At 44.7% G+C, this 18,075-nt stretch overlaps 1 protein-coding gene across 1 annotated transcript in view; it reads left to right on the top strand.

Moving 5' to 3' along the window:
* Positions 1 to 18,075, top strand: part of RRBP1 (ribosome binding protein 1) — a 37,455-nt gene that overhangs the window by 3,920 nt on the left and 15,460 nt on the right. The window contains exons 3-12 of the mRNA XM_053397300.1: positions 1,014 to 1,162; positions 3,328 to 3,450; positions 5,489 to 5,641; positions 7,006 to 7,124; positions 7,966 to 8,119; positions 9,956 to 10,094; positions 14,460 to 14,647; positions 14,850 to 14,887; positions 16,637 to 16,727; positions 17,903 to 17,995. Of these exons, the coding sequence (XP_053253275.1) occupies positions 1,014 to 1,162; positions 3,328 to 3,450; positions 5,489 to 5,641; positions 7,006 to 7,124; positions 7,966 to 8,119; positions 9,956 to 10,094; positions 14,460 to 14,647; positions 14,850 to 14,887; positions 16,637 to 16,727; positions 17,903 to 17,995 (1,247 nt within the window). The remainder of the gene's footprint in view (positions 1 to 1,013; positions 1,163 to 3,327; positions 3,451 to 5,488; positions 5,642 to 7,005; positions 7,125 to 7,965; positions 8,120 to 9,955; positions 10,095 to 14,459; positions 14,648 to 14,849; positions 14,888 to 16,636; positions 16,728 to 17,902; positions 17,996 to 18,075) is intronic.

The following is an 18,075-nucleotide window of genomic DNA, read 5'->3' as shown; positions in this document are numbered from 1 at the left end:
AATGTATCTGAGCTTTGAGTGTTGCATACCCAGAAATCATCCTGTAATGTGCTAGTTTATCTTACGCAAAAATATTGGTACTACACACTTTGAGTGAGTAAAAGTTGCTTTGAAAAGCTTTTCACTTACTCAAGGAAAGAAAATATTTCATACGACTTCGCCTTTAATACCCCCCAACTTATATTGGAAAAATTGAAAAATGGGGTGGTGGTGGTGGTATTTTTTATGGATTTTTCTGTCCACTCCTTCATAGACTTTATATGTTTGGCCAAGACATTTCCTCCCGCCCCCCCTTAGGAAATGGGTTGTCTCATTTCTGTGTTGATCCCTTGAAAGGCATGGGTTGCGCCTCCATCTCTAAGTACAGGTTACTCTCCCCTGGTTACTTTTGGCAGGAAACCAGCAGTTACAAAAGGTTTTTCATTTTCTTCCAAACCACACGATGCCTGTGCGATAGGCAGCCTATTACATTTTTACTGGGTTTGTGACTTCAGCGAGTGGACTTGTTGCAAGGCTGGGGAAATGAAACTGTAAGCAGAAAAAAGTAGTGGTAAATTTCTCACATTTTTGGGGTAAAGGTAAAGGGACCCCTGACCATTAGGTCCAGTCGTGGATGACTCTGGGGTTGTGGCGCTCATCTCGCTTTATTGGCCGAGGGAGCCGGTGTACAGCTCCCTGGTCATGTGGCCAGTATGACTAGGCCGCTTCTGGCAAACCAGAGCAGTGCACAGAAACGCTGTTTACCTTCCCGCCGGAGCAGTATCTATTTATCTACTTGCACTTCTTGCTTTTGAACTGCTAGGTTGGCAGGAGCAGGGACCGAGCAATGGGAGCTCACCCTGTCACAGGGATTTGAACCATTGACCTTCTGATCAGCAAGCCCTAGGCTCTGTGGTTTAACCCACAGTGCCACCTAATTTTTTGGGTAGACTGTCATTTTTGTTGTTGCTGTTGTTGATATTATTTTCTTTTAAATTCCCAGCTTACTTCTCTCCTCACACTTCTGTTTTTAGGTACCACAGATGTTGAAAATATGCTTTACGTTCCCTATAAGACCTTATGTTCAATAATTTGCAGCATGGTTTTTGGGGAAGGCGAGGCCCAGCAACTGATTGAAATCTTGACTGAGAAAGCAGGAGGCGCTCAGCACCCATGGCTGATGGTATGGACATCTCTTGATCATCAAGGGTCTGCTGTGGATAAACTTCATGATGCTTCTGAATCCCAGTTGCTGGAAACATCAGGAGGGGAGAGGGCTCTTGTGTGCAGTTCCTGCTTGCAGGCTTTCCACAGGCATCTAGGCTGGACTAGATGGAGCATTAGTCTGGACCAGCAGGCTGCTCTTATGCTCTTATTTTCTTACGTTCATCTTGAGGACATTGACTCTACTCCACAGACTAAGGAAGAGCCAGACCATTTGGTTATTTTTTCTGCAGCTGAGAAAGCAGCAGGTCTCAATTAGGGTGTCCTTCCCCATTGAAATGGCCATGACAATAGGCTCCTATCAAGGGGGATGTAACTCAGAGCCTCTGACTTGGTTCAGTTTATTTTATAAACCAATGGATCGCTGGTTCATGAAACCACCCATATATATATATACACACACACACACACACACATATATATATATATATATATATATATATATATACACACATACATATATACACACACACACACACACACACACACACACACACACACACATATATATGGTTCATCAGCCCCAAATAAAATTAAAGTTGCATAATATAAAATATATGTCACTTAGAATGGAGTTTTTTTTAAAAAAAAAGCAGTTATAGATTGTCTATGTGAAATTTCTATATTTAGATATTTTGCAACTTGTCCTGTGATTTTAAAAAATTAGATCTTGAGGCAAAGGTCTCTGGTAGGTTAATGAAGGGCTGATCTTGCTAACAAATGTGTTATAGCATAAGCTTTTGTGGAGTGTCGACTGTAATGGAAGCAGGAGGCTAGGAGAGCCTGCTTATGCCCTTCCTTCCACAACAACCTTGCAAGTAGGCCAGTCACATCTTAGAACTATTCAGTAATCACTGTGACCGCCATCTATCAACACTTATTGAGTGCTGCAGAGGGCAGAGAGGAGGGGATTATGGGGTGCTCATGAAAGTACTAAAAACTGGGACCCCAAGATAGCATTCAGTTTCCTTGATCTTTCCTGGGGTTCAAGAAAGTTGCTTTTCTTCTAAGATCCCCCTCAGTTCACGAGGGACAACAGAGCAAGCATCTGACTGCTTTCTTCACCATAGGGTTCAGTGAAACTTGCTCTTTCACCCCAGTAGCGTCTACACAGAATCCTAGAGTTTGACATAAACTCATTTCAGACCTCAGCAGCCAAATTATGCGAAGTTTTATGAAGAATACAAAAGAAGAGAAGAGGAGAAAAGAGCAAAAGCAGGCTATTGAAAATAAAGAGAGCTTTTTAGCGGAGATCTACCTTTCCCTGACCTGGTTACAAAGAGGCTTCTGGTCTTCTCATATGCAACACTCACTTGCAGAGTTTTATGATGGGTGGTGCAGGCACCTGGAATGGAAGGTGAGGGAGATGGACCCTGGTGGGGTCGCCCATTTTTATTGGCTCTCCCACCCACGTTGGACTCAAGTGATAGTTGGCATTTTTTAGCCAATCAGAGCACAGGTCAGGTAACTAGTGTGAAACTTGCCAGGAGCTGGGACGATGGTAGTTGCTCCCAGGGCGCAGAAAAGGATGATTATCGCTGGTAGAAATTGCCGCTGGATTTCTCAGTCTTTCTACCAGACAGAACCTGTTCTGGTTTTGTGGATTCAGGAGTTGGCTGGAGCACGGGCTTGCCTTGATCAAGCAAAATGGAGGGAGAGAAAGCAGTGGCATAGCGTGGGGGGTGCAGGGGGGGCCAGCCACAACAGGCGCAACATCTGGGGGGGGCGCACTCGCAGCTCTCTGCCCCTACCTGGCTCACTCACTCTCTCTCACTGCAGTGCTGGCTGTGCGAATCCGATCCGAGCCGCCGGGTCGCCGCCCACTGTGGAGGGGGGTGCCAGGCGTGCGGGTTAGGGGGCGCAAATTACTTGCCTTGCCCCGGGTGCTGACAACCCACGCTACGCCACTGAGAGAAAGCATGGATTTTCTACGCATCTACTTTTTCTGATGAATAACAAGGAAAAGAAAAATTGGATAACACTGTCCTTCCACTGATTGCCATTATGATACCAAGCCATTGCACTAAGCACTCACTTTTTGGTCTGATAGCTGGCTGGCATACAAGAGAATACTGTGGTAGTTCTGAAGCACTTAATTCAGCATTGAATTGATTCTTGTTGCAGGCAACTCAGAAAGGCGATCCCGTTGCTGTTCTGAAACGACAGCTAGAGGACAGAGAGAAGCAACTTGCAACGGAACAAGAAAATGTAACTGTCGCAAAAGCTAAACTGAGAGAACTCTCCAAGGTAGGTTCTTACACTGGCTTCAGAAGTGGCGCTTCAAATATTCAGAACCTACATTTTGGGCCCCGTTGTCCGGATACAAGCTCCTTATCTGTGTCCAGAGTGTGATTCATATTTTCCTTCCTGCTTATGGCACCTGCTGGCAATGGGAACATTCTCTCAATCTGCTCTCAATCATTTATTTATTTATTATCGTGCCGCTTCACTGTTTGCTGTGAATTACATAGTCTCAACAACAACGTTCTGAAGTTGCCCACTTTAGGATGGATTTGCAAATATACATATCAAATCTTGGCAACAGGTTTTCTGCACCAATGGGCTTCCTGCTTCAGTCCATACAAGGGGTGCTTACTGGGTGACCTGGTACAACATACAAAGAAATGTATTGCAGAATGTAATCAGTCATTTTCTCCTTCTGAAGAGCTGTGGTCTGATATTCTTTTGAGCATATTTAGAACAGTCCCAGGCCTCAAGTGAATATTATGAATACTATATGAAAATGCTCAAAATTAGACTGAAAAGTTTGTCATTCAGCGATGTCAATGCCTTTTCTGACAGAGTGTTATCAAATATTACATTGCTTATATTGAAGAACACACTTTACACCACAGGGACTTTACCTCCACCATCAACCCTTTCTAAGTGACCCTCCAATTACACCCTTTTGCAGACCAGGCCTTTAGATACTAAAGTGTTTTGTGGGAGCTATCTTGTGCTGCTTCAGTCTAATCTGTGAAACTACCCACACTTTTGAGGTGAATGTGTAACTTCATTCCAGGTCAACCCTATAACTAGGAGGCCTCGACTCTTTTTAGTGGTTATAGCATCAGGTAGCTACAAAGTGCAAATGAACCCACTTAAAGTTCAAGGTGTGAGCTGTGTTCTCTGCTACGAGGGGTGGAGAATCTCAGGCCGGGGACCGAAGATGGCTCTGTCCGACCCTTGGGTCTCTTCCACAAACCCCACCTCTCACTGCAGGGCACATGACGTGGTGGTCTCACAGCAGAGGCTCCAGACAACTGGAAGGGTTGGCGCTGCCACCACATGCCCGCTGCTGCACCCGCCTGTCATAAAGAAACAGTGACTAGGATGTGTGAGTTTGTATAGTTTTTGTGTCATATCCTAGGAAATCATGGGAGCATAGTTGAGAATGGCATGCTGCTGGCATTCATAAGCAAACAGGTTATTAATGCAGGTTTAAATCTGTGTTTTGGTTAAACTGAGGCCTACTGTAGTACTGAGTAATCCCAAGGATCAGCACTGTCTTGAGTTTGTCCTACGCTGTATGTTCAAGACCTTGACTCCACATTTTATGCATGTTGTTTAGTCGTGTCCGACTCTTCGTGACCCCATGGACCAGAGCACGCCAGGCACTCCCGTCTTCCACTGCCTCCCGCAGTTTGGTCAATCTCATGCTGGTAGCTTTGAGAACACTATCCAACCATCTCTTCCTCTGTCGTCCCCTTCTCCTTGTGCCCTCCATCTTTCTCAACATCAGGGTCTTTTCCAGGAAGTCTTCTCTTCTCATGAGGTGGCCAAAGTATTGGAGCCTCAGCTTCAGGATCTGTCCTTCCAGTGAGCACTCAGGGCTGATTTCCTTCAGAATGGAAAGGTTTGATCTTCTTGCAGTCCATGGGACTCTCAAGAGTCTCCTCCAGCACCATAATTCAAAAGCATCAATTCTTCGGCGATCAGCCTTCTTTATGGTCCAGCTCTCACTTCCATACATCACTACTGGGAAAACCATATCTTTAACTATACGGACCTTTGTTGGCAAGGTGATGTCTCTACTTTTTAAGATGCTGTCTATGTTTATCATTGCTTTTCTCCCAAGAAGCAGGCGTCTTAATTTCGTGGCTGCTGTCACCATCTGCAGTGATCATGGAGCCCAAGAAAGTAAAATCTCTGACTGCCTCCATTTCTTCCCCTGAAGCTCAACATCAAAAAAACGAAGATCATGGCCACTGATCCCATCAACTCCTGGCAAATAGAAGGGGAAGAAATTTTATGCATACCTCATTATAAATGTCTTCTCTTGAAGGAACTCACAGCTGAGAAGGCAAAAGCCCTAAGTGTTGAGAATAAGTTGAAGGAGCAACTGCAGACCCGTGAGCAGGAGATGACTGCTCTACAAGCTCGGATGCAGGCCAGTTACCAGGATCGTGAGACTGAGACCCAACAGTTGCAAGGAAAGGTGGGAAAAGCGACTTAATATTGTTCAAGACGGGTTTATCTGTTGTCAAAGATTCCTTTAGAATTCTTTTTCTAGTGGAAGACTGTGAAGAGCAATATTAGAGCTTTGTCCTGTTTGGATCTTCTTCATCCAAAGCACAAATAAACAACTGGCTGTGTGACGAAGCGTTCATAGCTCCTTTCTCACACACTAGATTTGGCCCCTTTCTCTTTGGCTCAAATATATTCAGTCTACACTAAGGGTAGGGAAGCTTTTCAGATGGGAGGCTGCATTACCATGGTGAAAAACTGTCTGTGATTGCATTCCATGATTTGGCAGGGGCAAAGCGCACCCACAAAATCCCCACCCCAAAGCTGTTTCCCATGGAAACTGAGGCATATAGTTAATTCTTAAAAGTTTCACCTTCCGGTTCTCCGTAGACTTTTAAAAACAAAATTGGTTAAAAAACCTCTCCTTTCACCTATTCCAATAGTGCAAAGGGTGAAAAGAACTCTGTAATGCTATCAGAGGATTGCAAATAATCAATACCCATCAGAATTGCAAACCCTGCCTTAAAGGTAAAGGTAAAGGGACCCCTGACCGTTTAGGTCCAGTTGCGAACGATTCTGGGGTTGTGGTGCTCATCTCATTTACTGGCCGAGGGAGCCCGGAGTACAGCTTCCGGGTCATGTGGCCAGCATGACAAAGCCGCTTCTGGTGAACCAGAGCAGTGCATGGAAATGGCGTTTACCTTCCCGCCAGAGCGGTATCTATTTATCTACTTGCACTTTGATGTGCTTTCAAACTGCTAGGTGGGCAGGAGCAGGGACCAAGCAATGGGAGCTCACCCCGTCATGGGGATTCGAAACGCCGACCTTCTGATTGGCAAGTCCTAGGCTCTGTGGTTTAACCCACAGCGCCACCCGTGTTCCTAAACCCTGCCTTAGAGCAAAGCCTCACACTTCAGAATGCAATGGCATATAAAAAGTGCATGTATTTGCAACAGAAACCAAGTATTCTTCTCTGCGGAGACATGTTCCCTTTGTGTGGCAGAGGAAGGAGCTACGATTGCACACTTGGAACAGCACCAAAGCCCTTTTCCTTCTCAGCTACTCCCTGCGGGCTGGGAGGGGACTCAGAGGGCTGCATTAGGCTGTGAAGACATCTGGCCCATGAGCTGGGGTTCTAGTCTACATAGTGGTTGACATGCCGGTTGACTCTCAGTTAAAAAACAAAAGAGAATAAACAGTGTAGAGTAAAAAGAGAGGCCTAGAATCTTCATGGTAAAGCTATATGCTTTCCATGCTGAACCCTGAGCTGCTGCATCTAGATGTGAATGATAGCAGGGAGCTGTTCTGATGTTGTTCTTCTTCATTGATTTCCAGATTCGAACTCTACAAGAACAACTGGAGAACGGCCCTAACACCCAACTTGCTCGCTTGCAGCAAGAAAATTCCATTCTCAGAGATGCTTTAAACCAGGCCACAAGCCAGACCGAGAGCAAGTAAGATGAACAGTATTTTAGTTAATGTGAAAATGTAATGCAAGAGGGAAGAATTTTATAGTAGTGGGCTGTGCAGACAATAGGTGTGGCTTTAGTATAAAGTATTTGAGTTAATTAGGTGCTAACACTGAAGAATTTCTTTATTGTGTGAATTCTGTTCTGAGAATATTCACTTAGTAGGCAACATCCAAAACAGTTGATCGTTGTCATGATAGACAATTTTTTTCCCCAACCCACTCCAAAAAGGTAGGGGTTGTTCTCTTTTTCCAGTCTTTTGCTATCACTGATTTTGCAGCAGCGATCAATTTAGTTGTCACCTCCAGATCATTTTTTAAGATGACCGTTTTAAAATAACCAAATATAACAATCTTGGGCATGAAAGGTATATAACATATCCCAAATAACCACAGATATTGAATTCCATAATTGCATTTGAGGGCATTCCTTCCAAATATGCATAAAATCTGTTTTAAATAACTGCGTCTCCAACAGTTATCATGCCCTAATCTGTATATAGTATTAAATTTAACTTACGTGGAGTATCATTCTCAAATAATATTATAATAATTCTCCTTCAAATCAGCAGATAACAATTTAGATGGAACATTTGCCCGTAACCATTTCCATTATTTAATGTTCCTGTCCCTTATTTATGCTGGTGGCAAGAGAAAAAAATAGTGGCCTATATTGCTAGGAAAATATGGATGGTGAGAAAACAAGATGCTGATACATTTCCATTTTTCAAATGTTGCATATAGGCAGATTTTACAGTTCTTTAAAATCGGAATTGTTTTGAAGCGAGCTTGATCCACACCTTACTGTTTCAACTTTTGCAATTCAGACAAAATGCTGAACTGGCCAAACTGCGTCAGGAGTGTAGCAGACTAGGCAAAGAGTTGACTGAAAAGTTGGGCACATTACAGCAGGTGGAAGAACAGAAAAAGGTCTTGGAGACAAAGGTTGCTGCCTCTGAAGAGCAAATCCGTCAGCTCCAGGTCAGTAACAGATGGGTATCAATAATTCTGTGCTTGCGGTTAAAAGATTGCTAGAAGTTGAAAGATTTGGGTTCTGTTCCTAGTCATGGCAGATTTGTGTCCCACTGTAAAGGCCCTTCAGATATCCACGGGGCAGGAAATCAGTAGGGTGGCCCCTGCCCCCTGCTGTGTATGTTACCATTCAATTCACATGGTTGCAGGGCTATTATTCATCTGTGCACCCTGATGTTGTATGGATGGACTTGTCATATGCAGCTGTTTGACTGATGCACAGTCTGTAATTAAGGAAAATTTGTTACTCAACAGATAATCATTTGGGTTTAAATGGTCCGTTTCATAGACAAATCCTTTTCCCCACATTGGAGGAATGAAAGAATGAGTGAATGAGTGAGTGAGTTGGTTAGTTAGTATACCATCCTTCATCCGTAGATCTCAAGGTATTTCACAACAGAAAAATCACAAAATGCATAGGAATTACATTCTGTAGGAAATAGTTTTCCATTTATACATAATACTTCATATTCATCTTAAGACTGATATGAAACTGTCTCTTATCTATATCAGATGCATCTGGGGCCATTATAAAGGGTCTCATAAGATCTGACCCTTTTGGCACAGCATCTAAGGCAGGCATAGGCAAACTCTGGCCCTCTAGATGTTTGGGACTACAATTCCCATCATCCCTGACCACTGGTCTTGTTAGCTAGGGATGATGGGAATTGTAGTCCCAAACATCTGGAGGGCCGGAGTTGGCCTATGCCTGATCTAGGGCACCTTTCCATTCAGGAAATCAGTAGATGGGGTCTTTCATTGCTTTTTCAGCAGATCTGTTTAGGGTTCTGGAAGCATGGCACATTGGGGGATAAGAAGACTGTTGTATCTCTCCAGTCCCAGACCCAGAATTTGTCATACTTTGTGTCAGCTCTGTGGCCAGTGGGCAACAAACAGAAAGCATGATGGGCTTTAGAGACAAGTGGACAGGGGGGATCTGGCCAGGAACTGCTGTTCACTGTTCTGCCGTTACAACAACCCCATGCCTGCACGTCTCAGGGTGATAAAATGGAATAAGCTCATGAATAACTCTAAGGAAACTGCGTTGGACGCAGATTCATTTATTTATACCTGCTTTCCTGAATGTACCTGCACTGGAAAGCTGCAGCAATTGTTGCTTTCTGGTACCCGTGACAAATAAATATGTGTGCTTCACGTGTGACAAAGTTCCTGAATAGCAGTGATATCCATGGAGTCATCTGTGAAGCTGTCTTCATGACTGTGTGCATGCTTGAATGAATGAATCTTTATTTGCGTCATCCATTGACCATAGCAATACGACGACAATACGATATACAAAGCATAGAAATAATAAGTCAATTACATAAAATACATTTTAGGGTTTTGAATCAATAGTCAAACAGTGGATGCTATTCTAATTGCCCCAGCTAAAAACCTGGCAACCTTTTCTGTCACCTGCTCATCTTGATCTGTATGCATGCTTTGGAAGTACAGGACAGGAATTGTCACGGCAATAATCAGGGCCATCCCAGGCAAAGGCAAAACGGAAAACACCCTTGCCTCCTCCTCTGGCAGCGGGTGGTGGGCTTTGGTTGTGCATTGGATGAGGAGGCAGCCAACAGGTGTACTCCATGGGGGCTGGATCTGCTGCTTCTCCCAGCCATCCAGATCCTACTGCCCCAAGGCAACTGCCTCACTGCACCTCTTAGGCACAGTGCCCTGGTACAACATGCTAGAAGCCACATAGCTTTCAAAAAGTCACCCTGTGCTTATAAGCCTGCTTTTGTCTCCCATCTTAATTTTTATCACACCTCCTTCATGCAGATATCCCAAAAAGAAAAGGAGGCACCGCTGCAGAAAAGCTTGGAAGAGATGGGCGAAGAACTCTCCAAATCCCAAGCCAGCTATCAAAGCTTGCAGAAAGAGCTGGGAAAGGCAAAAGAGCAGCAGTCTAGTCTTGCTGGTGAGATCGCATTGTAGGGAGGATATCACAAAATCCTCCGTCTGGCACACACACCTCTAAAATAAGCCCCCCCCTATAATGACCCCCAACTATTAGCTAGTACAGTCATACCTCGGGTTACAGACGCTTCAGGTTGCGCGTTTTCGGGATACGGACGCGCCAAAACCCGGAAGTACTGGAAGGGGTTACTTCCGGATCTCGATGCTCGTGCATGCACAGAAGTGCCAAATCGCAACCCGTGCATGTGCAGACGCAGCGCTGCAGGTTGCGGACGTGCCTCCAGCACGGATCATGTTCGCAACCCAAGCATCCACTATAGTAAATCTGTTTGGGGTCATAGAATCATAGAATCATAGAGTTGGAAGAGACCACAAGGGCCATCGAGTCCAACCCCCTGCCAAACAGGAAACACCATCAAAGCACTCCTGACATATGGTTGTCAAGCCTCTGCTTAAAGACCTCCAAAGAAGGAGACTCCACCACACTCCTTGGCAGCAAATTCCACTGTCGAACAGCTCTTACTGTCAGGAAGTTCTTCCTAATGTTTAGGTGGAATCTTCTTTCCTGCAGTTTGGATCCATTGCTCCGTGTCCGCTTCTCTGGAGCAGCAGAAAACAACCTTTCTCCCTCCTCTATGTGACATCCTTTTATATATTTGAACATGGCTATCATATCACCCCTTAACCTCCTCTTCTCCAGGCTAAACATGCCCAGCTCCCTTAGCCGTTCCTCATAAGGCATCGTTTCCAGACCCTTGACCATTTTGGTTGCCCTCCTCTGGACACGTTCCAGTTTCTCAGTGTCCTTCTTGAACTGTGGTGCCCAGAACTGGACACAGTACTCCAGGTGAGGTCTGACCAGAGCAGAATACAGGGTCACGGTGCTTTTGTGAATTATGGTTGCCCAGTTCCAGACTCTGATACGTAATCCTGATTTTTAACATCCATTTCAGTTGTCTTCTAGCTTGAATTTGGACAAAAACAGCTTGGCACCATCCTCTGGTGGCTCCAGCTCTATCTGGCAAGCAGATTCCAGATGTTGGTGCTAAGGACTGTTCCTTGGCTTGGTGACATTTATGCTATACAGTTCTTACAAACAACAGCAACAACTTTTCCTCCATCATGTTCAACATCTACAGGTAGGTGGGTAACCTGTGGCCCTCCAGATGTTGCTGGGTTGCGACTCTCCTTCTCCCTGATTCTTGGCCGCTCTGCCCGGGGGAGATGGGAGTTGCAATCCACCAGTATCTGCACCTTGAAAAGAAGATGAGATGCCTGGACATGGTTCAGAAAAGGGGAACCAAAATGATCCAGGGACTGAAACAACTCCCCAGGAAGTAAAGGTTGGGAGCTTTTCAGTTTTGAAAAAGAAAAGTCACATAAGGGAGAGACACGATACCTGCGTATAATATGAGAGTGGATCGAGAATAGTTCTCTCTCTTTCTCTCATAACACCTGGGACCACCAAATGAGGCTGAATAGTGGAAGATTCAGGACAAGAAGAAGAAGAAGAGTTTGGATTTGATATCCCGCCTTTCACTCCCTTTAAGGAGTCTCAAAGCGGCTAACAATCTCCTTTCCCTTCCTCGCCCACAACAAACACTCTGTGAGGTGAGTGGGGCTGAGAGACTTCAGAGAAGTGTGACTGGCCCAAGGTCACCCAGCAGCTGCATGTGGAGGAGCAGGGAATCAAACCCGGTTCACCAGATTACGAGACTACCGCTCTTAACCACTACACCATACTGGCTCTCAAGAAAAAAGAAATGACTTCTTCACACAGCACATAGTTAAAACTGTGGAATTTGCATCAACACAGCACAATGATGTCCCCCCCCCCCCAAAAAAAAAACCTGGCCAGCTTTAAAAGGGGATTATTCACGGAGGATGAGGCTATTAAGGACTACTAGTCTTGATGGCTGTATACCACCTCTGGTATCAGAGGCAGTAACCCTCTGATCATCAGCTGAGAGGGATGCTGTTGTGCTTATGGGCTTCCTATAGGCATCTAGTTCCTATAGGCATCTAGTTCCTATAGTTCCTATAGGCTTCCTATAGGCATCTAGTTAGCCACTGAAGAAAAGGATAATTATTAGATTGGCCTTGGCTGTCATCCAGCAGGCTTCTTTTAGGACACTGACAAACTGGAACATGTCCAGAGGAGGGCAACCAAAATGGTCAAAGGCCTGGAAACGATGCCTTATGAGGAAGGGCTAAGGGAGCTGGGCATGTTTAGCCTGGAGAAGAGGAGGTTAAGGGGTGATATGATAGCCATGTTCAAATATATAAAAGGATGTCACATAGAGGAGGGAGAAAGGTTGTTTTCTGCTGCTCCAGAGAAGCGGACACGGAGCAATGGATCCAAACTACAAGAAAGAAGATTCCACCTAAACATTAGGAAGAACTTCCTGACAGTAAGAGCTGTTCGACAGTGGAATTTGCTGCCAAGGAGTGTGGTGGAGTCTCCTTCTTTGGAGGTCTTTAAGCAGAGGCTTGACAACCATATGTCAGGAGTGCTTTGATGGTGTTTCCTGTTTGGCAGGGGGTTGGACTCGATGGCCCTTGTGGTCTATTCCAACTCTATGATTCTATGATTCTATGATTTTAATGTTTTGTCACAGTTAAATAAATGTGGCTGCCGGTGCCACCATCTCATCTAATTTGGCCCGAATTCTGAAAGAAAATGGACTAGGGCAGGCACCCTTAACAACAACAACAACAATTTATTATTGCTATCCCACCCATCTGGCTGGGTTTCCCCAGCCACTCTGGGCGGCTTCCAACCGAATATTAAAAGCAATACAGCATCAGGCATTTAAAACTTCCCTAAACAGGGCCGCCTTCAGTTGTCTTTTAAAAGTAAAATAGTTGTTTGTTGCCTTGACATCTGCTGGGAGGGTGTTCCACAGGGCAGGCGCCACTACCGAGAAGGCCCTCTGCCTCGTTCCCATCATCCCTGACCACTGGTCCTGTTAGCTAGGGATGATGGGAGTTGTAGTCCCAAAACATCTGGAGGGCTGAGTTTGGGGGTGCCTGGACTTGGGAGTTCCAGAGGCAAAGCCAAGAATGTATATGGAATACTGAATTTGCACCCTCCTTTATTCCCAGTGCTGCTTATATGAGCAGGGCTTATTTTTATCTTTTATTTATTCCACCAAGCTGGATGCGCAGCACACTGTTCTACATTTCAGAAAAGCTTTGTTTCCAAACTGTTAATGATTTTTGTATGGTGTAATGAGATGTCTGGATCAACCTAGTTCTATCCCATGCTGGTTTCCCTCTTGTACTGTTTGTGGGTGGAATTTTTAAGGGGAATCTTCTAAGAAATCTGTCAAGCTTTTTACTCTGTCTCTCTCTCTCTCACACACACACTTATTACACACCCTTTATGTGGTCGTCCCAAGGCTGCTTCTTTCTGTAACATTTTACAGCTGCTCAAAGCAGCTAATACCTCCTCCACACATTAAGTAAATAAATAATCTGCACATCCAGTTTAGAATACATGGAGGGCAGTAATCTTGTCCCATTCAATGTCCTTGTAAGACCTCTAAGGATGTTGGAACAGGGTGCAGGGAGGCTATCTCCATAAATACATGGGGGCAGCCATCTGTTTCTTTGTACAATTTCCTGAGAGTGACTGCATTTTATGACACATTCAAGGAGGGTTTTTTTGTTTTTGTTTTACTGTGTGCCCATTATTTATTAACGTAAAGGTCAAGGGACCCCTGACAGTTAAGTCCAGTCGCAAACGACTCTCGGGTTGCGGCGCTCATCTCGCTTTACTGACCGAGGGAGCCGACGTTTGTCTGCAGACAGTTTTTCCGGGTTATGTGCTTCCAGGTCATGTGGCCAGCATGACTAAGCCGCTTCTGGCGAACCAGAGCAGTGCACGGAAACGCCATTTACCTTCCTGCCAGAGTGGTACCTATTTATCTGCTTGCACTTTGACGTGCTTTCGAACTGCTAGGTTGGCAGGAGCAGGGACCAAGCAACGGGAGCTCACCCCGTTGCGGGGATTCGAACCACCGACCTTCTGATCAGCAAGCCCTAGGCTCTGTGGTTTATTATTTATATAATAAACTATATAAGTTTGTTAACTTATATAGTGCTTATTTACCAAGATGGCTTCTGAGCAGTTTACAAGTATATTAGCTGCTCTGAGCAGTGGCTGCCCTGGGACTACCTCATAAGCCAAGGACCCATTGCTTAATTCACACATCTGTGTTCTGATCTGTGCTTGGGCCCTGAGGAGGACGGCCTGGGTAGATTGACTCCAAAAGATGCATCCCTGTGATGTAAGCAAGAGGAATGATGGGTGCAGCTTAAATTGCATGTTTATGACCGCGAGTGTTTTATCCACCTGTAACAGAACTTCAGTCTAAACTGCTGCACTCTGAAATGATGGTGAAGACAAAGGCAGAAGAACTAAACAATTTACAGATTAAGTTGTCAGAAGCCACTTCCAAGAATGCAGAGCTTGCAGAGAGGATTCAATCGGCCGAAGCCCTCCTAGAGGCAGGACAAATGAGAGAAGCGGAGAAAAACAAAGATGTTCAGGTCAGAGTCTTGCAATGTCCTTCCCTGCTAGCTTCTGCTTCTGATAACTTTGCTTCTTTTTCAGGGGTCCCCACTCCTTATGGCACACTACTAAAGCAGCATGGCATTATTACTTACAGTGCCACTTCCTATGTTTTTAGATACAAGGACTGCTTTGAAAACAGTAATGTAATTTCGTTTCCTTCTCCCCCTGTATATTCAGGAAGCAAACCAAACAGAAGCCAGCCAAGTGCAGTTAAGGTAAGGCTGGAGAATACTGTGTTTTTGACACTGATCATTAAATAGTTGGTCTGTGGTCATTTAGAAAAGAACACTGTGATTAAAAATACAGTGGTGCCCCGCAAGACGAATGCCTCGCAAGACAGAAAACCCGCTAGACGAAAGGGTTTTCCGTTTTTGAGTTGCTTCGCAAGACAAATTTCCCTGTGGGCTTGCTTCGCAAGACGAAAATGTCTTGCGAGTCTTGCCATTTTTCCCCCGCTCCCCCCCCTTTTTCTAAGCCGCTAAGCTGCTAATAGCCTTTTAGCAGCTCAGCCGCTAAGCCTTTAATAGCTGCTAAACCGCTAATAGCGCTAAGCCGCTAAGCCGCTAATGGGGTTGCTTCGCAAGACGAAAAAACCGCTAGACGAAGAGAATCGCGGAACGGATTCTTTTCGTCTTGCGAGGCACCACTGTAGGATGCAAGACTATTATATATTTTATTTATAGACAGTGCTTGTTTTCTAAAAAAAATGTTTAGGGGTACTCTCATTTTCCTACTCATATTGAAATACTGCCCCTTAATGAGGCCAAACTTAGATTCACAAAATGTTTAGGGGTATGCGTACCCCTGCACCCCCCCCCCCAGAAAAAAGCACTGTTTATAGAGCTACTAGTGCGGCAGATAAGGACGATTCTGTCCCTGTAATATATCTTTATTTCAGCAAGGATTTCAACAAGCTCCCTCACAATGTTCTTTTTGACAGGCTGGGAAAATGTGGGCTAATAAGTGATGTTACTTCTGGGTGGATTTCTAACTGGTTGGTGTACTATATCCAAATAATGCTAATTAATGTCTCCTCATCAACTTGCACAGGCGTGATAAGTAGAGTGCTGCAGTGATCTGTCCTGAGTGCAGTGTTGCTCAACATCTTAAAACACACACACACACACACACAAACAATTGTATGAAGGGAATGCTCATCAGATTTGCAGATGACACCAATCTAGGAGGAGGAGATAATACCTTAGACAGAAACAGGATTAGAAATGTACTTGACAGGATGAAGAACGGAGATGAGAGCTGAATGTTACATTTAGGTATGAAAAATGAGATGCAAAAATGGGATGTGTGGGATGCCTGGCTTGACAGCAGTGTTAGTTCGAGGGGAAAATATTGGTATAAAAAGGAGAATTCCCTGGATGCCAAGATCCAGGTTTGAGGCGTGTACTCTTTGGTGAGAGAACCCCAGCAGAGATTTAAAATCACAAAATATGCAGCAAAGTAACGCATGGAAATATAGGCTGTTGGTCCTTCAAAATATGTCCTTCCCCCAGCATAGGAAAAGACCACTTATCTGGCAAGTTAAAAATTTGTTTTCTTACAATTTCTTCAATGGTTCATGGGCTTTTCCATACAAGCACCCAGAAAAAAGTTGCCCAGGCAGTAAAACTTGGCTTAGTTTTAGTGGTGAAAGCCCCTAAATTATTGGTACAGTGGTACCTCTGGATGCGAACGGGATCCGTTCTGGAGCCCTGTTCGCATCCTGAAGCGAACGCAACCCGCGTCCGTGGGTCACGATTTGCCGCTTCCGCACATGCACGTGACGTCATTTTGAGCGGTCCTCTGGTGGCGAATTCCTCGGGATTCAGCCGGACCTCCAGAACAGATCCCGTTCGCAACCGGAGGTACCACTGTATCTTCAAAATAATAAATAAGTGTGCGTGTGTAAAACTGTATATTGTGGAATATTACAGATAATTAATTTGTAAATCTTCTTTCTGCTTTAGATTCCAAGGCTCATCCACACAGGTCACCGCATTAGAGAATGAAGTTGCTGAACTGAAAAATACAGTTGAACAGCTGAAAATAAAAAACAATGTGAGTTAAGCTGACTGCATTATTTCCCTAATAGAATGAGTTCTTTGGGCTGGTTTTATGAGAGCTGTCCTCCATTTTGGGCACCTGCAGAATTGTGTCTATGAAGATTGCTTATCTAATGAAAGCCAGGAAATAATTAGAAAGAATTAAGAAGGGAGCCTAGTGAAGGTATCTTAGCCTTCAAAGCAAGTATGAGATAGGAAACTGAAAGAATACACTTAACCTGAAAGGCACTGCAGGGTTCCAATTGGTGTATGTTGGTATGTTTTTTTTAAAAGAGTCAACTGTATCAAATACATGAAATGGATTGACAAGGAGCTGGAGGCAGGGGTGTGGGAGGGTGTCCGTCTTTCTGTCCGTCCGTGTGCAGATGTATTTTTCCATGCATTTGCAGGCACAAATATGGAACTGGCGTAAATTTGTAGTTAGAATATTTTAACAAGGCAACAGCTTAAGAATAAAGAAACACAGAAGAAACCATTTGGGAGATAAGCAAGTAAAGGAGAATACAGTGGTACCTCGGGTTAAGTACTTAATTCGTTCCGGAGTTCCGTTCTTAACCTGAAACTGTTCTTAACCTGAAGCACCACTTTAGCTAATGGGGCCTCCCGCTGCTGCCACACGATTTCTGTTCTCATCCTGAAGCAAAGTTCTTAACCTGAAGCACTATTTCTGGGTTAGCGGAGTCTGTAACCTGAAGGGTATGTAACCTGAAGGGTATGTAACCCGAGGTACCACTGTACATGTAAAAGACGATAAAGAAGAAAAGTAGTTCTCAAGAGAAAGAGATACAGTGGACGCTCGGGTTGCGAATGTGATCCGTGCGGGGTGCACGTTCACAAACCGCAGTGCTCGCAATCCATGTCTGCGCATGCACGGGTTGCGATTCAGCGCTTCTGCGCATGCGCGACTGCTGAAACCCGGAAGTAACCTGTTCTAGTACTTCCAGGTTTCAGTGGTCTATAACCTGAAAAAAACGCAACCTGAAGCGGCTGTAACCCGAGTTATGGCTGTATTTGATTTAAGTTGCAGCAACATAAATCACATTAAAGATTCCAGCAGTTTTGAAAACGAACTAGAGTTTCCTAATGGGGATGGTTGAATTGCTGTCCATAAAGTTTTGTGGCAGCCTTCCTACAAATAAATGGTTTGTTTTTGGTGTTTGTTTCCAACAGGAGCTGCAAGAGAAGAATTTAGAAGCCATGGAAGCCCTGGCTTCTGTGGAAAAGGCATGTGAAGAAAAGCTGCTGTCTTCAACTAAGGCGAAGGTTAGCTTTCCTGTAAACCAGGGGTCAGCAAACTTACTGTGCCTTGGGCTGGTGTCTCCAGCGCTGATTACGTGACGAGC

The sequence above is a fragment of the Podarcis raffonei genome, chromosome 7 (genome assembly GCF_027172205.1).
Source record: "Podarcis raffonei isolate rPodRaf1 chromosome 7, rPodRaf1.pri, whole genome shotgun sequence".
NCBI classification, from domain to species: Eukaryota; Metazoa; Chordata; class Lepidosauria; order Squamata; family Lacertidae; genus Podarcis; species Podarcis raffonei.
This window is presented reverse-complemented; position numbering and strand designations above follow the sequence as displayed.